The following is a 20,186-nucleotide window of genomic DNA, read 5'->3' on the forward strand; positions in this document are numbered from 1 at the left end:
TTTGTACCCAGTGTTGTATATGCCTATAATGCAGTATTTCTATCACTGCTGATTAGAGCTTACCAGAGCTGTAGCTGATAAATACCCATGACTACTTCAGAGTGATTTGTCTAGGGAATAAATGTTACCTTTAGTGATTGAGTTTGCATAAAATTATCTCTTTTTTTCCTCTTTCAGATAAGATTTTTCTACTTTTATTTGATTCTCGCCTGAAAGGCTGAATAATTAAGACTCTCAGTTTAGCTTGCAGTGTCTCTTTGTAGTTATAAGCAGATCATCTTGGAGGGCTTGACATGTTAGAAGGCCACACTTGTCCAAACCTTGACTTAAAAAAAAGTGTGATTTTGGGAAAAAAATATTAGTCAAAGCTTTGTAAATAAAATATACCCAAGAGGAACTTTAAATGAATTCTTAAAGTATAACTAAGTTGAGAGCTGATTTTGAATCAATTTAAACTGAGACCAACTGGCCTACAGCACATTTAGAAATCATTGAAACGGTTGTTTTAATGAATATGTAATGCTATGACTCCAGGCTTCAATTGTACTGTTTTTTTAACAATGAAAATTTGCGATTAAATTTGTGAATTAAACTTTTCAGTGGAGCAGCTTGAGATGTGAGACAGTTAGAAGAAGACAGAGGGTTTCAGAAGGAGGCTCATCATTTTTATTCAAGTGTGTCATGGCTTCACTCAGGCTGTGTAACCTAGTAAGTCATTCACACCAAATCATGCACACACACGCACCAAAAAAAACCCAAAAGAAAACATACAAATGTAAAATGTTATGTAAAATGTTCATTTCACTCTGAACAATTCTCAACAATCTCTTCTCTGTGTGGTGAAAAGAGAGGGGGACCCACACTGGAGTGTACTGTACAGACATCAGTTTCAAAATTGTGACAGAAGACGTCAGTTGGTTTAACATAACCGCCAAACCACATGGATGCCAACGAGATGGGATATAATCTCCTGTAAGGAATATGGTACATGATATTATTTGTTCATCAAATCCTACAGAAGAACCTATTGCAAAGGATATTTCACAAATAGAAGTTATGGAACACAGCCGTTCTATTATATTGTATTACACAGATAGTAGTGCAATTTGTGTCTCTTTGTCCCTGTCGGAAAACATGGCACTGTTGACAGAGAAATGGCCTGCACATACTGCCACATGCAGTAAACAGCGCCTGGAAGCCAAGCACAGCTACGTACGAAATGCCGAAAAACAAACCAATAACTGTCAGGAATAAATTCACCTTTCTGTCGTTTGATGCCGCGTGGCAGGGAAACGCTCAAGAAAATAAAATGTCCCACTGTTTGTCTCTTGAGAGCAATGGCGTGTGTGGCTGTTTCTCTGTGCCATCTGTGTTATAGAGTAACATTCAGTCGAGGACCATCAATATGACATTTGGCATGATGGTAGACAAATCTGAGTAATATGTGTGGGAGGGGTGGGAGAAATGATCTGACTTGCAGCTCATGAAAAGCAAATGAGTTCATTTGTTTGCTGCTTCCGTTCAAAAAAGGAAGAAAAAAAAGATCCATTATGGCTGATACATTCCCCAAAATGTTGCTTGGAAAAGTTTGAACTGAAGGAGGGTAGACGACACTGATCACCATCAGTGAAACATATCTTAAGTAGGTATTTGCTCAACCCTGTCTGTATTGGAAATGTTAAAAGAATAATTCCAGTTTATTGCAATGTGGGACTTAGTTTTGCACTTAATTCTTAGCAATTATTATAACATTGCATTCACCTAAGTAATAGCTGAAACCTGGGAACAAGAAGTCCAGAGAACAAGAAATGAACGGCCACACCTTAAAACAGATTATCTAAACCAATTTTCAAGAAAGTGTGATCACAAATAATCAACCAATCAGAGCAATGTCAATATCAGACCAATATCGTATTAAACTTAATCCGTAAATCTACCTTCTACCTTGTGATAATCAGAAACTCCGAGGGCTGAAAAATTAAGTCAACGTGGAAGTGCCAAAATTGCAGTTCTTTGAATGGCCACTTGTACCCATAGACCACTATGTTAAACTGGTACAAAAAAAGTGTTTGAGTCTTAATAGCTTATTTTCTCATTTGTGACAACTACACAGGAATATATTTGTTCATATCTCACCCATTTTAATATTTTAAGTCTTGTTTAGTTTTCCTAGTAAGTACATATTGTTTAATTGTTTTAAGCCTCTTTTTTTTTTTGCTAGAAAAATTAGCATTAGCATTATCACATTTAACCATAGCGGTAAATGCACAGTGCTTATCAAGCTAGCATTGAGAGATAGGTTTAGCTCTTCCATCTTGCCCAAATATGGTCTCTTCTGGCTCCAAAAATCCAAAATGGTGATGGCTAAATGCCAAACCGGAGGCTTCAAAATGAGAGCCCACAAATTATTAGGTGACATCACGGTAGCTACATCCATTATAATATACAATCTGTGGTGACAGTATGTCAACGTTGGGTTTTACTTATTGTACTGCCCCCTAGTGGCCAAAAATAATCAATTAATGCAGCTTTAAAAACAGGTAGGCTCAGTTTTGTCCTATATTTTAGTGAATGTTACTCAAATGCACAGATGTTCACTTGAAAGGTCAGTGCAACAGTGTGACTCATCCATGTGTTTTTAATTGTTTTGGACAATGATCAGCCCTTAGCTCAACTGCCAATACTTGTTATAAGGATCCATTCATCCATTGTTTTTGGAATTTTGATTTGATTTTTTGCCGGATTATTATTGGTGATCACGGAAGCATTACCTTTGAACCTGCTTAATCATCCAGTTTTTTTTTTTTTGTTTTTTTTTTTACCCATCTGACGTCTTTTTAGCAATGTTGTGGCATTCCCATATCTCAGCAATTACTGGTAGGCCAAAAGTATTAGGGGCCAAAACTATAAAAAAGAAGGCCCAAGTTGCAATGAACTGGAACAATCTTTCAAGCTGTTATAGGACAATTATGTCTTGTAAAAATAAGGGAGAGATTTAGTCTGCTTTGGCGCTTGGTGTGGACATGGTTATAGACGGTAGGTGTAAGGTCAGATGTCTATTTTCATCTCCTCATATGAACTCATTTGTCAGGTCTTAGATCTGTCTATACGTTAACCTCATTTGCGCTCCAGACCTCCATAACCTTCCAACAGGTTTGCTAAAGCACAAACAGATCCGCTGCATTTAAATGTGCCCACTTTCAACAGAAACACTGACCGCTGTTTCTTCAAGGCACGTATGCTAATGTGTAAAAATACATATGCATCTCAGCCGTGAAAAGGCCTTTTTATTCCAAAGGTTGTTATAAACATATTGTACAGGATATTTAGATAAGCTGGTATTAGTTCCAATAATGAAACAATGCTTGTAGGACTTATCTCAGACTCCACGCCTGCTTAGGTTTGACACGACTGAATGGGATCCATGGCATTTTACCATTTGTCCAAACAGAGTGGCATTCCCTTTGTGAGGCATGATCAGCTACCCAGGAAATTAATGGAAGCCTGTTAAACACTAGGCTGAAACAAAAAAACTGAAGGTAACACTTCCTGAAAGTCAAGGTCCACAAATGGTGTTGGTTTCCAGAAATATTGATTGATTTCAAATGGTATAGCTTGCAGAAGAACTAAAATAGGTGCCAACCCTGCGTTACTTATAAAAGCCCCCCTTTACCCCAATCTTTGCAAACCACATAAACTCAATTCACATTTGCAGCTTTAAAGGCCAAAATTCCATGTAGCGCTGTTTAATTTCGGAGGTCAATGATGAATGTGAATATTTTGTCTTTGACAGCTAGTATTGAGCTTTAAAACAGGTCTGTAATCAACACACATATCCAGAATTGCCCAAATATTTTCCAACCCTGTCTCAAATGATGCCTATAATGCAAACTGACTCCACATTGTACATATTTGCATCAGGCCTCAGTGAGATAATGCATCTCAGTCACATTTCTCTAAAAATTCCTACTATTTGGAAGTGAGGATTTGATATGTACATTGTATTATTTGGCCAATGCACTTGCACTTGTGGGATTGTGTTTGTTAAAAGAGAAAAACCCCCCAAAAAAGTGATTCATTCAAACCTGAGAACAAACATTATTGTACAGTTTGTTTGAATGAAACATTTGAAATCAAAAGTATATCCCTTTAAGAATGGCAGGACTTTGGCAAAAGAAACAGCTCGTATTGTAAATCATCCTTATTTGCCATTAAGATACGTTTAAAGTTATTAAATTATTTCCCCATTCATCATACAAAGTTCATGCACTTATCAGGTCTTTCAAACATAAAAAATCCCTATCCTTTTTCCTTCTTCTGATATTTTACAGAAAATGAAAGGATCATACTGATGTTATTAACTTTTTCTTATCTGTGATCTTCCAACTGTCCCCTCACATTAACTCACACTCACTATTTCTCCGTGTTGATGCCTTTATCAGGTCGTGTCTCCCTAATGGCTCCAAAGTGCACCCAAACCTCCAATGTTGTCAGTTTAGATCTGCATGCTTTTCCGTCAAACAGTTCTGCTCCCAGTATTGCGTGGTTAGATCCGAGCAGGGTTCATCAGCAGACCTAGGGTCAGCCACTACAGGCATGCATCATACACTATGCAGGACTTTGGAGCATAATCATGCAAGTCCTTTGATTAAAACTGCTTAGAAATTCAGCTGGAGTCATTTAATTGCACTTTGGTAGCTGCAGGTTAAAGGAAAAATCCACCTTCTGATCCTCTTACACTGTCTTATATCATCACTTCATTAACTTCAGTCATTTGATAATTTTCCAAGAACTTGTAAATTCACTTCCCTCAACTTGACTCATCAGGTACATTTTCTATAATACCTCTCAGAGAACTTGTTGCACCCAACCATAGGTGGTTGTGTTGAGGTACCTGGCCACTGTAGTTTGTAGAGAACATGTCTTGATCATGTGACCATTTCTGCAAGGTCGCCTTGAAGGGGCACATGACATTTTACACGACATTCAGTTTTCTCGTCACAAGGAGTATTACTGAGTGCATACTGAGTTGTATAGTGTGGTGAGTTTGAGAAAATAACCTAGATGATGTCACTGTGATGTCATCTTAGCTTGGGCTGTATTTTATTTTTTTTATTTTTTTGAACGACAGACTGCGTGACAAACTTGAGATGTACAGTTTGCAAAAAGTTGCCATTTAGGAGGCAGTGATGGTCTAATGAAGGATGCCATTGAGTTGCATCATGGAGACAGTAGGATCTAGTGTTTTTAGAGCTTGAGCCTTACTGCACTCTTAGAAATGAAGGCACTAACTAGAACTATGTAAGATTATTTACTGTATCCCTGTAGGAGGGACCTTTTTGGAGGACCAGGTGAAATCATCTGTGAAAGGTTCCACAAAGAACTGTCTATGAGAGGTTCTACAGAAAATCCCTCTATGGAATATTGGTTCCATCCAGAACCTTCTCTGGGTGCTTTGTCCATAACCTTTCTACTTTCTTAGGGCGCTAACAAGAACCCACTCACGGGATTCTCCTGGAAGTCCTTTTATATTCCAAGGGTTTTATCTAGAACCAACCCAAGGGTGCTCTAAAAATAGTAATTGACTACATGACCCACAGATCTCTCGTCCAGTAATCATGGTATTAGTTTAACAAGTTAACCTGGGGCCAAGGGAACCATGTTCAGCAGCCTTAGGCTTCAAGAAGCTCCCGGGCTCATGTGGTCCAGCACACCACTCTAAATGTATGGTTGAAAATTATATAATTAGAGGGAAGAGCTCTAGTGAAATAACGCTATGGGGGATTCTTTTCTATCTCAATGGTGCAGTAGGATTGCAAACCGAAATATGGTTCTAAATTAGAACAAACACAAAATGGCAAGTACCAGTTACCTGTGAAAAAAATGTCAGATGTGGTATTGTATGTCATGAAATGAAAGTAGAGATATCAACTGTGGCAGAACATAATTAAAATAGATTGATTAAGGGGATTCCAGATACATCTGAATTTCAAAATATATTTTGAAATATAGGTAAACGTTTGAGTATTTTGAAGTGAGGATATTTTAACACCCATGCTTTCAACAAACGTTGAAGTCCTCTGTCTGCCAAAAATAGTTCCATGGGTGAAAATGGCCCTTAATTGAACCCTTCGTCTCACAAAGAACTCCTTTCTTCGGAAAAGGGTTCTTTAGAAACAAATGGATCTAGATAGAACATCAGCCCTCCAGGAAGAGCTCTTTCAGAACCCTTATTTGTAAGAGTATAGCGACTAAAAGTCAGAATGTCTCAGCCTCGGCTGCATTATTCTGTTTTTAAATCGGTCTTGTGTGTCCCCTAACTTAATGGAATAATAAATCACTGAATGATTGCATTCTGGTCTATTCTGGTCTTTACTGTAAATGAGGAAGCTGGCCTCTTTTACATTGGAGTTACCCCTATACGGTTGGTGTAATCAATCGAAAAAACCTATAATATCGGAGATAAATAATCAGTGTAAAGAGGAGTGTACTTTATTGGAACTTATATTCAGTATGAGTGCCAATGAGAGAAAAGTACAAAACCAGCCATTAATACAGACCCCATAATTGGCAAATCTCTTTAAAAGCAGAGACGAGAGTGGATTCTCCTTTAGATCGATTTTACATGTCATTATGAAAAAGGCCGTAGGTGAAATTAAAGCTTTTGTGGCCAGATCCGATTCCAGATGAGGGTGAAAGATTAATAACAGCAGCATGATCCTTTGAATCCAAGACAAGCAGACACCTCTGTACGGCTGTTCTACAAACAGACTAAAGAATGTCACAAAACCATGGCACACTCATTAAATGACATCTAATGCACATGCTAATATTGGCAACAATATTTTGGCTTGATGTGTGGTGAAATCATTGGAATATATGATTGCTTATAGAAAACAATACCTGATGCTTTAAGTCATTTTAAAATCTCTGTCTGCAGTGAGGCAATGGAGTAGTACATAACGGTAAAAGTTTCTTCAAGTTAAGGTGAAACAAGCATACTCCCTTTTGAAAAATAGCATTTCCCTCAAGTGTGCATCATTTGGTATGTAACCAAAGTTAATATATCAATTTTGTCATGTAAATCTGAAACAAGGAAGGTCGTTTGTGTTTTTCAATGGAGCAGTCTCTTGAAAAAATAGACATCCATGCTTCATGCTTTGCATCCCATTGTGTCCACGCTGTTCTGCACAGTGTTCTTCATCTGTTCCCAAGAATACTTTGTATATTACACACAACTGAAAAAGGGGGAAAAAAAAAGTGCTGAAATAAGATTTGGTAAGGAGCAGCATTGGAAATGTTTGACCTTGTGTATAAAACATGGACACATTAGTCCTGTGTGTGTAAGGGTTTAGATGGATTTCCTTCTCCTCATGAGCTGGTGATTGTCTGTGAAGCTGTGGAGACCCGGAGACACCGAGCTAATGGGCGAAGGGAAGAAGCTGTTTTTCAAGGTGCTGGGTGAGATCTCCTCAATCCTATAAGAGACCGAGTGAAAGTACTGATTGGGATTCAGCTGCGAGCTGAATGAGTTCTGATGGGAAAAGGCACAGCCCAGGCCTCCCCCAGAGCTGCCGAAGTCATGCGAGTGGTAGTGCATACAGGAGCAAACTGACTGCAAATCAGTCACTTCCGGCCGGTATGGCTCGCGCCGCCGCCGGCCCTGCTGCAGCGTCTCGTCCTGGATGTGGATGATCATGCTGTTCCGGTTGCCGGCTAGCGAGGCCCGTTCCTCGGCGTCCCGCCGCTCGTCCTCGCTGTTCATAGTCAGGAAGCGGAGCACCACCAGGTTGAGGAAGGCCCCGATAACCGTCAGGCCGACCAGGATATACATGAAGCTAAAGGCCACATACAGGGGCTTCTTCTGGAGGGCCCGGTTTTTTTGAAGGGCCACAAAGTCCCCAAAGCCTATAGTTGTTAATGTGATGAAGCAGTAATAATAAGACTGGAAGAAGCTCCAGTCTTCGTAATGGGAGAAGGCAGCGGCGCCGATGCAAAGCGTGCCGATGCAGGAGAAGAATCCTACAGTCACCATGTTTTCCATGGACACGTCGGTGATGCTCATGCCGCAGCACTTCTTGATGCGCTTCAGGAGGTACTTGACAAAAGTGTTCATCCTCTCGCCCAGACTTTGGAACATAACAAGAGTCAAAGGGATTCCCAGGACGGCGTAAAACATGCAAAAGGCCTTTCCTGCGTCAGTCCCCGGCGCTGCATGCCCATACCCTGAGAAGAGAGCAGACAGACAGCACACATTAGTGAAAGATTTCACCGGGCGCTTGCGAGGCGGCGGTGGCGTTGCAAGCCTCATACTCACTACTCAAAAAGCCCCATATCAGCTTTTGTTTACAAACATGACCAAGCAAGAAATCTTCTTAAGAGTCTGCAAGCACTGCCAAAAGGAGTATTGAATAGGTGCATGCCACAGAAATGTGTCTGCTCATTAATCTTATTTGGACTCAAAGATTATGGCGGGCGGGGCAGTCCAATTAGTCAGAAGTTTCCGGTGAGGTAGAAGAGTTTGTGGGATGGATCTGAGAGGAGTCATGGGAGAGCCAATGAAGCTTTTAGCTTAATTAAACTTTATCTTTAGCCCACAAACTGCTGACTCACACACAAACAGACTTTTGAAAAATCAACCTGTGGGGCTAACAATAGGATCCATACACTGTGATAGGTTTAATTTTTCAAATTCAATACAAATTGTTTGATGCGCTTTGCAGGAGATTACAGTATGAATGAAGCTGTTGAATATGCGGGGCTGGGAAAAAACAAAAAGAAAGAGTGTCGTATTGATTATTGCTCCTCTACCACGGCCAATAACTGTGAGCATTAAACACTAAAATCATAGCCAGCAAACGCCCACCCTCAGCTGGCATGTGCATCAATTCAACAACTGCCTTCCAAATGGAGTCATAATATTTTTGGTGTACTGTATGGCATTATTTATTTATTCATTTTTGACATGTCCTGAGCAAGTTTCGTATTTTTTTTACGCTCTCAGATATTGATTTTGTGTTTTCCCATATGGCTCTCCGCCCACTGGAGCATGTGTTTAGTTACACTTTAAAAAATAACGACTCGACTGCAGCAATGTTATTGGCAGGAGCAACCAGGGCACTTATTTGTATGTACAATGTGTATTATCAGCCTGAGGTAAAAAGAAAAGTACTGTACCAGTACTGTGAGGAGAAATGCATTATCAAGGTATGAAAGGTAGAATTAATTATGTGATATTTATATAATTGATCCTATATTGTATCAGTTTCCTTTATTGAAATTGACAAAGTTTCAGAGTTCCAAATTCATTTAACCCTCCTGTTATGTTGCGGGTCAAATTGACCTGTTTCCAAGTTTAAAAATACAGGAAAAGTGTTTTTAATAATTTTTGGAGCATCGGACAACATAAACACACACACACAAAATGTCATCTCTGCAAAGCAAAGACTTTTCTGTCTTTAGTAGGGCCATTGCCGTCTTAACTTGGCCTTAGATTGCCGTCTTAACTTGACCTTAGTTGTTGTGTACAGACATTGCCCCGTTCAGTAGTGGAATGTAAGAATACCTCAAGTTACAAACTTGAATTGATACAAGTCAATAAAGTAGAGGTCACTGATTTTAGGGGACATAAACAGAAAAAAAACATCATTTTGAGTGGAAGGGGACTCTAAGTAGTAATTTATTCCATCTATGATAAAAAATAAAACTAATAGGTATCCACTTTAGCCTTGTATCTGCTAAAAAAGAACATCTATAGATTGTATCTCGGACCCAGTGTATGAAAGTAGCTGCCTAATTCAAAGCAAAATCTGTTGAAGAGATCTGATGCTGGTTCAATACTAAAAAAACAAATGGAAGTGGAAGAAAAACCCAAATCGTATCTCCATGACTAAACACTTATCCATATATAATGGTGCTCATCCTTTGCAACCCAAACTTTATTACATTTAAACAAAAAACCCAAGATGTTGCTACATCTGAAATGAGTGGGAGAAAGCCATATATTTATATATAGCTGTTACTGACATTCAAAACTAACTTCACTCACTCTAATAATCCTGCTTTCCCTGCCAGCTAGTGTTGATCTTCTACATCCTGTGCAGCAGTAGTGATGTTTTGCGGCACTATAATGCCATGTGTACACAAACACAGCAGACCACAGCTGACCACCCCCTGCCCTGGTGTTACACCAGTGAGGAAATATGCTCTACAGAGCATTAACACTTTGCCATACCGATAACCATTTTCAAAATATCTTCCAAAAGTTTTACATTTTCCCTTCCTTCCTGCTTATGCCATCCATTTATGTTTATCACAGAGCATTGTGAAGATAAATTGTCTCGAAATGCACTTGTGGGTTTTATTATCTGCATCCACAATGATGCATAACAGTGATAGATAATTTTTGACCTTGGAGACCAAACCAACATGGTGGATTATTTACAGTATTTAAAGTAAGTTTCAGTCTTCATAGTTCATAGCGAGCTGAAATGAATAGAACAATGTGGGCTGCCAGCAAACAATCTAAAATGCTGTGGCATGGTCTGGAAAATGTGAAACAAAAATGTAAAGTGCATTTAACTGTGGTGAAAGATGTGGTATTACTGGTGGAGCCTTGAAGTTTGAGGTCTGTGCAGGACGGTGAAGGATCAGCTGCGGGTCAGCGGCGGCACACTATGTCACTGCTGTGCACTGACTGCAGATGAGCTGAGTTAATTCCTCGGACAATGAGCGCATAACGGTATTTCCACAGGTTTCTATCAACAACAGCAACCTTGTTAAAAAATGCCTTAAACACACAATTCTCCACTGTTCTCTCATGCAACCAGAAGGGATAATAAAAGTAATATGCTTTGTGGAAATGAGCTAATCAAGACAAATATGATGCAAATCTAGGGCCTTTTAAATCTGTCTAAATTTTTTCTAGAATCCACTTTATTTTTTCTCAAATTCTGTGTTTTCCATCCTCATTCTATCAAAATTTTATGATTAAAGCACATTTTGTCATCAGGAAGACTGTCTGGTCACATTGTGAATCAATGAATAAGAAAATTAAAAATTAGATTATTTATTAATTAAAAATCTAACAAACATGACTGAATTGGATATAATACAACATTGTGCTATTTTTTGCACTTCTCCTCATAGCTTAGTGAATGCATTAATATAATAATTAATACAACCCAATAAATGTTATTTTTACAAATGTGTTTACACATTATTAACATCTTATTTAAAAAAAAAAAAAAAAAGGACATGGTTATTGGTAGCTGCTACCTGCTACTGCTTTTTAAGTCCCCTGCGGTGGGTCACATACATATCACATCCTTGAAGCATCATGCTCATCCTGCCCATGGTCCCATGCAGCCGGCTGTTTTGTTCTTTATTAGGAACCGTTTTGGTGCTGTCACTACGTCCTATTGCAGCTTAAAGGCGAAATCACTTGCAATCATACCTTTTTATATAGAACAGCAAGGTGGCATAACTGTGCAGCAGTTCCACCTTGAACAGGCAGTAAAGGAGCTTTTGAGACGACATCCATTTGACCTTGGAGATATGTGTGAGGGCTACCTTGATGCAGAGTCATCAGGTGCTGAATCCGGAGTCTGGACGACCCGAGAAGCACAAAAGATCAGGAACTGACCTAGCTTGGCTGACCGAGAAAAAAAGACTGCGATCAAGCTAGCAGTCGCATATCTTTCCTGTCAAACCTACCAATGCTGAAGTTGGAGACAACATAAGCAGAATAGAGGGAAGTCTTGGTAGCGATAGCAGAGGACAGAAGCTACGTGCCCATAAAAAACCCAAACATTTATTCCAAGTTGTTGTTTTTTGCAAGTCTCTGTGAAAAAAATGCTCATAATGGTAAAGGAAACTTTTGTCATTGTTTTTGTCGATTGCAACCCCATTTTTCCAAGATATTCCGTGTTTTATAGCTGATTCCATTCCATTCCATTTTTTTATGATCTAACTCTGTGATTCTATTTTTTCTGCAAGACATGAGCAATTCATAGTAGTAGTCTCTACAGTGTTCTCACACAATTTATTCTGACACCTTTGCATGCAGCTTGTGAAAAACCCATCGGGGTCAAAGTAAAGATCGTGCGAAATGCAGCAAAACATGCTTTTGGCATCCCAAAATTGTTTGTCAGTTCTAATTACATTGCAGGACATATTTGTATTCTACCCAGCCATCTGTCTTCTTCCCTCCTTGCTCAAAATTAGCAAATTAATTGATATTGATTCTTATTGCTTGAATTTTCTCTTGTGCAGTAATTAGGACATAATGAATTACAGTGGCAGCTGGGAAGAGACGACAACTTTCATTCGATTTGCGCGACGACTCAACTGCGCGGGCAGATTACCACAAATCCCCTCCGCAGATAATCTCTCAACATAATGTCTCACACTTAGAAGACATCATACCAGCTAAAGACTATTTCTGTTTAGACGAGTCATTTGAGGTTTCTGTGTGACTGTCGCTCTAAACAGCTTCTCCCCTGCTGCAATCACACTGGAGTGTATTAAGTATTGATTCAACCGTCGCCAACTGCAGGGTCACCACACTTATGTGTTCCTGTTAGATTTGCCAAAATCTTTTTAAGTTTAAAACAGATGATTGCCTGACAATGTGTGCTGATGGTTGATAGCATTGCGATAACAACAACACAGGGTGTCATGAAAGCAGTATATCAAATAGATAAAAAGCTCTGAACTCATGCCCACAGTGATGTCATAGCAGCTCATGTTTCAGATTAGTGTCTTTGCAATTTCCAAAGCAATATGTAGAAGGATAATTAACATGGATTAGCAGGGTCTCAGAGGAACGACCTGCAGACCTACAGAGTGGATATTAACTACAAGTTATCATCTGTGATGTGTTTGAACCAGATAATGTCCGCTTGGCTACTGTCTTTAATAGATCAATAAAGATGACAACTAGTGGTGACGATTGCAGATTTCAACCATCTGAAGAATTTCTTCACTGTTGTTCACTCAGGTTAATGGACCTACATTGTATAGCACATTCCTTGTCTTCTTACCATTCAAAACACTTGTGACACCTGTCACATTTGCCCATTCACACACACATTCATACACTGGTGGCCAGGGCTACTGTAAAAGGTGCCACTTGCTACTCAGTATCCTTTTCAACTTTCACTCAATGGTAGAACAGCCATCTGGAGCAATTTGGTATTCAGCGTCTTGTCCAAGGATACTTTGACATGGGGGAGCTGGGGATTGAACCACCAATCTCCCAAAGGGTGGACAACTTGCCACCCTGTTCAGCAGCTCAGGTGCTTTTTACCTGGAGCCAAATTTTTTAGAGTTCTCTAAATAAAGCAGTTTCACATCACAAATCAGTGTTTTTCTTCAAATTGAATTAACTTGAGTTAAAACAGTTTCAATTATTCTTATTTTCAGGTAATTATACAATTAAAGAATATATCCAGTATATCCCCCTAAATCCTTTAAACTGGACTTAAGGTTTTCAATTTGCTTTTCTAGACTGGTAACTTTTATTTTCTTTATGGAAAATCAACTACTGCACAAGTTCAGATGCAAAACTATGGTCTCTCGTGAAACAAAACGCACACAAGAAGTAATTGCTTAGCGCTAAATAAGTAAAAGATGTTTTGTTTGTTTTTTTTTCTGAGCCAGTCTCTTAAAGTATTTCTTTGAAGTTGTTGATGGGATGTGTGGTTTTCTGCAGCGCCGCTGCACTCTGTAATCTGTTTGTCCTGTTATAATGACTCTATTATCTGCTGTTGTCTTGGGAACAGACATATTTGCTCTGCCACACAGAGCCTTGCCACGCACAGGTGCTTTTGTGCTCATGAGTGCACAGGTGAAAACGTGTGTTCAGTGCAGTGTGTATGCAGTGGAAAGAAAGTCACGCTCTTTAATGAACGATAAAAGCATAAGAAAAGGCCTGGTCACTCAAACATTACATAATAAGACACATTTGGAAAATGGACAGCCATGCAAGCACCCTAAAGAGGAGGACGTAACATATTTTCAATCTATATTCTCTTGCCAGCTGCAGCAGACAAGATTTGTTTGCAGAAACACACCAAGTCTTATCAGCCAGAGGCACAAAGTGTGTCTGCAACAGAGAGGCGCTCTGCAATCGACTAATTGAGATGCTGTAAGTTTGTGAGCATGTAACTCTGATGTGGGGAAGCTCACTAGTAGTCTTTGAGAAATTGTCTCCAAAACAGATTTTTGATAAAAAAAAAAAAAAAAAATCTTTCTGGGCCTCCTTTTGTGAAACTTAATATTTGAGGAGGTTGGATTATAATAAACAATACAACAACTGATTGCTAAAAAAACACATATTGTAATAACAACTGCAGATGAAAATCATTGTCAGCATTTCTCCCTAATCCTGGCATTCAAAAGTGGAGTAAAACCAAATCTGCTGGCCATCTGCTAAAAAATGACACACAAAAAAAAATTAGTAACAAAATAATTTAGTAAAATTATCATTTTCTTTGTACCTTAGTATTAGTTAAAATAAACAGCTTTCCAGGTCAGTCCAGTGCAACCGTTTCTCTCTCAAAACATTTCAATTGGAACATTTTCTGTTTCACTGCACATCTGTTGAGTCACTCTTTAAATGTTTGAACAAACCAGAGTGGGAAGTGTGATAACACGTCTACACAAAGGTGCCTCAAGAAAATATTTTTAGAGTCACTGGGAGTAGGTAGAGGCAAAAACTGTAGCTAAACACACTTCCATGTCAAAGTCTTATTTTTCTACAACCTCCAGCCACTAAAGAACACGTGTTCAGCCCCGATAGCAGCTCTGTGAGACCGCATACTGATGTGTTTACGCTGACAATGCTAACATGCTCATGTGGCAGGTGTGTTTACCATGTTTTCTGTCTTAGTTTAGCGCGTTAACTTGCTAACATTTGCTAATGAGCTCTGAGCACAAAGAACAGCTGGGTGTCAATAGTTTTTCATGTTGTAAACCAAAACATTAAGATAAAAATTACATCTTGACATTATGGTGGCACTTAATGAAAAGAAGGAGATCCCCAAAGGAGAACATGAATTCATGTACCAAATGTCAATCAAGCAATATCATTAACAGCTCTATATGTCAATTCATGGTGGCGCTAGAGGTAAAGTCAGAGGATCACAATAGTTATTGGGATACATTGTCTGAGAACAAGCTGCAAACGCTGGGGCAGAAAAATAACAAGTAATGCTGAAGTGCCAAAAACTACAGTTCCTTGAAATACCGCTTGAGTCTGGCTCCACAAACAAGTCAATCCCCACAGACCCCCATGTTCAAATGTCTTACTTAACAGCAGAAATAAACATGTTTACAACGTGGTACAAAAAAACTATTTTAGTCTCTATCAATAATTTCTCATCATCTGTAGGCATAGATGTAGCTGTCGCTGTGTTTTCAGTTCATGAAACTTACTTGTAACATTTTGGTTACCTAAAAAAGTCTTGTTCAGGGTTTGGTAGTACAAAAACACTCCCAAAAGAGTTGAATGTTTAGTTTTTCAGGTTGCCTAAATACATAATACTATAGACATAGAGCAACTCTGTGTGTTATGTTTTTGTTTTGTTTTTGTGTTGTCAGTTTCTCATTGCTTGGTGTTCCATATTGAAACTTCTTGAAACTTGATTCATTAATTTAACTTTAACTTTTTTAATTGCATGTTTTAGAAAGTGCAATATAAATAAAACTTTACTTACTTACTTACTTACTTATTTACACCTGGTTTTAATAGTTTTAACTTGTTTTTTTCACAAGCATAAATAAATATCATTATCTCAATTAACTGTAGTTGAAATAGCACCATGCTAACAAAGCTACCAGCTAGTGTAAGGGTAAGTTCTACTCTCTTGTCCAAATATAGTCACTCCTGGCTTGAAAAATCCAAGATGGCGGCAGGCAAAATTTTGAACTCTGAACCAGAGTCCACAAACCAATAGATGACATCACAGTTACTATTTTCCAGTTTTTTAAAGAGTCTAAAGGGAGACGTTTTCCTTCAGGGCTTAGAACCCTGAATGTCTGAGCAAAATTAATGCCAGTCCATCCAAAAGTTGTTGAGAATTTTAACGGCATAAGTAAAGAATTTGACCTGCTGGTGGTGTTAGATTAAAAGTCGGGGGATCAGTCATTATGATTATTCCTCTCTGGTCTTGACTGCTATAACAGCCCTCTGGCATGGCCAGCAGTATGCACAGTAAAAACTCTGCAAACGGTCCAAAAATGCAGCAGCACGTCTGGTCTTCACCCAGCCAAAAACAGCTCATGTTGCTCCACTTTTCATCACTCCCCTGGCTCCCTGTGGGTGCTCGCATTAATTCAACTCACTAATGCTCAGCCAAATAGTGTCCAAAATCATGACACCCACTTGGTCTATGAGCCTCCTTGTTCAAAACCATCTACAAACGGACAAGTTCTACCATCACTGCAAGACAAAAAAACTCAATACAAACTTGTCCCTTGTATGCTCCTTAGCTGATGGAGTGAGCGATCAAGCTCAATTTGGTCAGCAGAATCTCTGTCCGTCTTCAAAAATTGCTCGACCTGCCTCCTCTGAGAGTACCCACCCACCATGCTCTTTCAAATGCAAATTCTAATTCTAATCAGCTTTATTGGCATGAATGTTTACGTTACATTGTTCCCAAAGCAAATTAACAGATAATTAAATACAGAAATGCATTTAAGACACATGCCATATACATACTTTCTCAATCACATATAAACATTTAGTGTAGTGTAGTGTCTTTCTCTATCTCTTGATCTTTCTTGTGCTCTTTTTTTAAAGTCCTTTTCTAGACACTCACATGTTGCTTCACGCACCTGCAAGCCTTGTAGCTCTTGAGGAACCAGGTGTTGAGGCAGTTATTCCATGAAGCACTCTTTGTGAGCTCCCGTAGCTTTGATCTTACCGTACTTTTACATTGCTTCAGAGCAATGTGTCCGCCAAATGAATGAATAAACGTGACTGATTCATCCTCTGACAACCATAAATATTTGTATCACATAATGGAGATCAGTTCGTATGTTACTGAAAAAAAATGTTGACTTCATGTTGATTAGAAGAAAGGTCAGGGGATCACTATAGTCATTGTGAATGTATCCTCTGGGGACCGTGAATGTCTGTAGCATGGCTAACAGTGTATCTTAAAGGGCTTATAATTATTAACCAAGATAATACTTGAAAACCAAACAGCAGATTTGACTATACATGAAAATATTTCCCTAAATCAAAGCTACTTATTCAAACAGATGCCACATAATCTCCTTCAAACCAAATGCAGCCGTCTATTTCTCAGCTGTCACAAAATTCACTCTATAATTGAATAAATGTATCGCACCCCCAGTGGCTCTCCACAGTCATATCCCCAAGTGCCTCTAATGTTTGACACATTTATGAATATACCAAGGCAGCTCTTATCATAAACTGCATGACTCAACCTTTGTTTGGCTCCAATCCACTTTACTATGACTTATTTTGAATGTCTGCCCACACCCACAATGTGATCTCCATAGGTCTGTGCGAGCAAGTGTGAGTCATTGTTGTTCATACTCTTAAGTGAAACAGCCGGCAGCCTAAATCCAATTATTATATCATTCTATTATTATATCATAAATATTTAATTTTCTCTGTACTGGAAGGAAAAAAAAGGAACATCTCACGGTCATGTAATGGCTTAATGAATTAGCCAACAGCCTACATCTTGAGTTCAGGCACCGAGATCCAGCGGCCTCTCATCTGCTACCAAGTGATTCAACATTAATCCCTAAAAGCAACTGAATTGTAGAAATCATTTCTCTGCAACATTAAATATCCATTACAAAATAAGAGAAATCTAAGTTAAAAATACCTGTAGATGTTGTGTATAAAGATTTCATCACAGTCTGAAGGTGCAGGCTGTGCAATTTTTTTTTTATCTCATACACGGTTTGTCAAATTCAGCTAATATCCCTTCATGGTCTGCTTACAGTCTGTTCTCTGTGCATGCTGTGTTCATACATAGCCCTGGCTCTGTAAAGAAATAAACAAAGAGGTTTGGAACAAGCCACGCAACACCATGCCAGATACTCTCCCTCTTCCACGTCCTCGCCCACGTGGAACAGAGCTATAGTAGTAGATAGTAACGAAATGCAAATATTGCTCAGTCGTCACAATAAATGTTGGCATTACGCATTTCTGCAAACCACGAATATGTAACATCTGTGCATTTCGTACATGTCATATCAGTGTTTCTCAAGTGGGGATAGTGCCATGAAAAGTGGGAATTTTAAGCCAAAACTTGATCTTTTCCAGGCCATAATCAATCGCTTTTGTGAGTTTCAACATATCCACTAGACAGTAATGGTTTGCAGAAATGCACAATGACCACATTTATTCTGGTGATTGGTTGGTAATTAACATCTTAGATACTACAGTCTTTGTCTAAAATTGACTCCACCCTTAACACAAGCAAACAACCTCACAACTGTATTCTGGTTTGGATGTAAATGTTGCTTTATCCAAATGCACCGAAATTTTGAAATTGAGAGAAAAGCACAGAGAAAAACATAAATGCAGAAATCACTCATATTTTTTTTCCAATGTAGCTTTATGCTAGCAGCTAGGTGCCAACTTTGCCTGCAAGCCATTTGGTGCTGTACAGGTGGTGTACAGGGGGGTTGTTCAAGCTTTTTTCCTGTTAAGCTGAGTGTTAATTTCAACAAGGCTGATGAACCAAAACACTAAAATTGTGGGTGTAAAATCCAAACATTGAGCTTAAAGATGCTAAAATGCTCACTGGAGCTGAGAGGTGATTATTCTTTAGTTTTTGTCAATACCAGTGACCCCTTTTAAGTTACACCAGGGTTTCCTCACATTGATTTAATTACAACATTACAACATTTATTTATTGCGACAAGCCACAATTAAATCATGGGCTACCAAAAAAAGATTTTCAAATTTTGGAGCTAGACCGATCATCAAGAGCGCTACTAAAATATTTGTTTGGTTATGCATTGCACCACACTCACAGAGCACACAGCATACTCTGGGCACAGATGGAGCAGCTGAATGCCAGGTTCAGTGAAAGTGAAACTTAAATCATTCATTCTGCTGGGTCTATAAGTTTGCATTCACTCACAGCAGCTGCCTGTCTCATCAATCAATCTGACCTGACCGGCTCTAATAAAATAACCACTGCTTAAGTCACGAACTGCTGCTGAGGAAAAAAAGAACTCATGGAAAGCTTCACCTGTGCCATGATCAGCGAACACCTCTAAATTTGGAGAGGGGACACAGAATGATACAAAGGGATGCACATGCATTTTAAATTCATCAGCTACTTTTTAATTTTTCCGTAAAATCTTTTAAAGCAAAACCACTGCAATGTACCCAATTTAGGCATAAATACAGTATATAATTTTCACACTTAATTAAAATAGAAACACACTTGCCTAACATTTGACCTTTTGAATACCTTATTTTGCAAGAGAGCACAGCAGGGAAAGGATACCTCGCTTTTGTTTTTCACTCATTTTCATGCATTGCTTGTTATTTAATCCATACCATCCATTATTCATAAAACTATCAAGGTAGTCCCTCATTAGTACCTACACACAGCCTGGGTAGTTACTCTACAAGTGTCGAGCAGTTGCTTAAATCAACGCTTATTTGATCCGTAGGTTAATCTGCCTCATATTACTCCAGGTGCCCCAGCAGCATTAATTGCTCACAGGCCATGGCATTTTAATGAAGGTCAAGAAGAGCAGGGAGCACAGAGGTGAGAACACCTTGTTCAGCTCTCTGCCTGAGTCTCCACTACGTCATCGACAAGAGCTTAATGTGTCTGGGAAGTGGGAAAACCATGGTTACCTACCACAGGCAAGGGACCTTTCACTATCAGTGCTTTTTGAAACACTAAGTCTGCACACAATCCCACTTTGTTATGGTGCCATAACGGTTATGGTCTTTCAGCTGCTCGTTGTCTTAGCTCTATTGTTAAGGGGAAAAATGTCAAACATAAAATTGTGCGCCAACAAAGAGGCAATTCCACCGATATCAGAGATGCCCGCCTGCAGCACGGAAAGATCACATTTACATTTTAAGTGTTTCGTCCGGTGCTTTTATCCACAGATGTGCAAGTGCAAGATCACAGAGAGTAACATGGGAAAGACATACAAATAGCAGATTC

General features: G+C 39.0%; 1 protein-coding gene and 1 long non-coding RNA gene across 3 annotated transcripts in view; one reads left to right on the forward strand and one right to left on the reverse strand.

Annotated features, from left to right (window-relative positions):
- The window catches only part of LOC121957877 (uncharacterized), a 90,329-nt gene that overhangs the window by 51,739 nt on the left and 18,404 nt on the right, over window positions 1-20,186 (forward strand). The window lies entirely within an intron of this gene.
- The window catches only part of kcnk9 (potassium channel, subfamily K, member 9), a 53,819-nt gene continuing 34,276 nt past the window's right edge, over window positions 644-20,186 (reverse strand). Inside the window, exon 2 of the mRNA XM_042506670.2 lies at window positions 644-8,226. Within this exon, the coding sequence (XP_042362604.2) occupies window positions 7,352-8,226 (875 nt within the window). The 3' untranslated portion in view covers window positions 644-7,351. The remainder of the gene's footprint in view (window positions 8,227-20,186) is intronic.

The sequence above is a fragment of the Plectropomus leopardus genome, chromosome 17 (assembly GCF_026936395.1).
Source record: "Plectropomus leopardus strain MGB_pleo_1.0 chromosome 17, ASM2693639v1, whole genome shotgun sequence".
NCBI lineage: Eukaryota > Metazoa > Chordata > Actinopteri > Perciformes > Serranidae > Plectropomus > Plectropomus leopardus.